The sequence below is a fragment of the Corvus brachyrhynchos genome, unplaced genomic scaffold (genome assembly GCF_000691975.1).
Source record: "Corvus brachyrhynchos isolate BGI_N302 unplaced genomic scaffold, ASM69197v1 scaffold266, whole genome shotgun sequence".
Lineage (NCBI taxonomy): Eukaryota > Metazoa > Chordata > Aves > Passeriformes > Corvidae > Corvus > Corvus brachyrhynchos.
In genome coordinates this window covers 34,695-35,860 of record NW_008238633.1, presented here as the reverse complement: position 1 = coordinate 35,860, position 1,166 = coordinate 34,695, and the positions used below count along the sequence as shown (strand labels likewise).

General features: G+C 56.8%; 1 protein-coding gene across 1 annotated transcript in view; it reads right to left on the bottom strand.

Moving 5' to 3' along the window:
• Positions 1–539: 539 nt before the first annotated feature.
• LOC103617687 (T-cell surface glycoprotein CD1b-3) overlaps positions 540–1,166 on the bottom strand; it is a 9,542-nt gene continuing 8,915 nt past the window's right edge. The window contains exons 5-6 of the mRNA XM_017737328.1: positions 855–951; positions 540–724 (exon numbers count right to left, since the gene is read on the bottom strand). Coding sequence (XP_017592817.1) covers positions 679–724; positions 855–951 — 143 coding nt within the window. The 3' untranslated portion in view covers positions 540–678. The remainder of the gene's footprint in view (positions 725–854; positions 952–1,166) is intronic.

Here is a 1,166-nt window from a genome sequence, read left to right as displayed (position 1 = left end):
CAGTGTCTCTCTTTCATGGCTCTCAGGCATAGTGGAAGGGTGACAATCCCCCATCCTTCCAGCTTTTACAGAGACAGGAGGCAGGCATGGGGGCAGGAGTCAGGAGTGGAGGAGACCCTGATCTAAAACCATTCTGGACAGAGGATGAGATCAGCCCTGGAGCAGCTCGATGTGCTCAAAATGCCTTCCTATGTCAGGGGTGTCACTTGTCCTCCCTTCCCCTTCTCTCCTCAGTGAAACAGCTTACTTCTCTCCATCTCTCCCTGGTTCGTGGCCTGCTCCATCCCACATCTCACTCAGCAGCCCCACAGTGGTCTGGTCTCAGGTTGTGACTGCCCTGTCAGGAACACGCACTGGCCATGGAGAGATGTGGGAGGGGCTGTCAGAGGACTGGCTTCTCCTGACATGCCGGGTGGAGACCAACCACAGTCCAGGGAAAGGAAGAGTCTTCCTGGCTGCAATATGGAGTCTCTGTAGTGCACTGAGGGGTTTCCTCGGAAAAGCTCCTGAGGGGGAAGAAGGGTGAGAGACACGAGAGCTATGTGCATTAGGGGAAGTTTGTAGCTGTTTAATGCGGTGGTTTTCCAGAACAAAACCGTGTCGGTCCTGATGGGTCAGGGATGGGACACGAAGTAAGAAGGGAGAGCAAGCGGTTTTTGCTGGGTGGACAACCAGGTCTCAAATGATGAATTCCTGGGTCTCCCATGTAGCCTCGTTACCTTTCCTGCAAAGGAGGGACACCATGAACCATGCTGACAGCCAGGGAGTTCACCCCTACGGAGCTGCTGCTGCAACCCCTGGACCAACCTACATGCCCGTAAATCTTACAGCAGGTGATGGGAGGGAGAGCTCACCTGCGCTTCCACCACCAAAATCCCCCGGCAGAGGCTATGGCCACAAGAAGCAGCACTGCAATGGTGATGCTGGCAGTTGGAGCTCTGCTGCGGTTTTCTGAGACAGGGAGAGAAGAGGGCGTCTGTGTGAGGATGGCAACACCAGTCAGGAGCTGCCTATCACAGGGCCAGTGGCTGCTATCTGCAGCCTGCATCCCATCACCCATGGGTGGCACCTACCCCACGGGATGAGAAGGGCGCGGGTGCCCAGGCTCTGGTGGCGCACACGGCAGACATAGCTGGGGCCCTCACGGGGGGGAAAGGCGAGAGTCG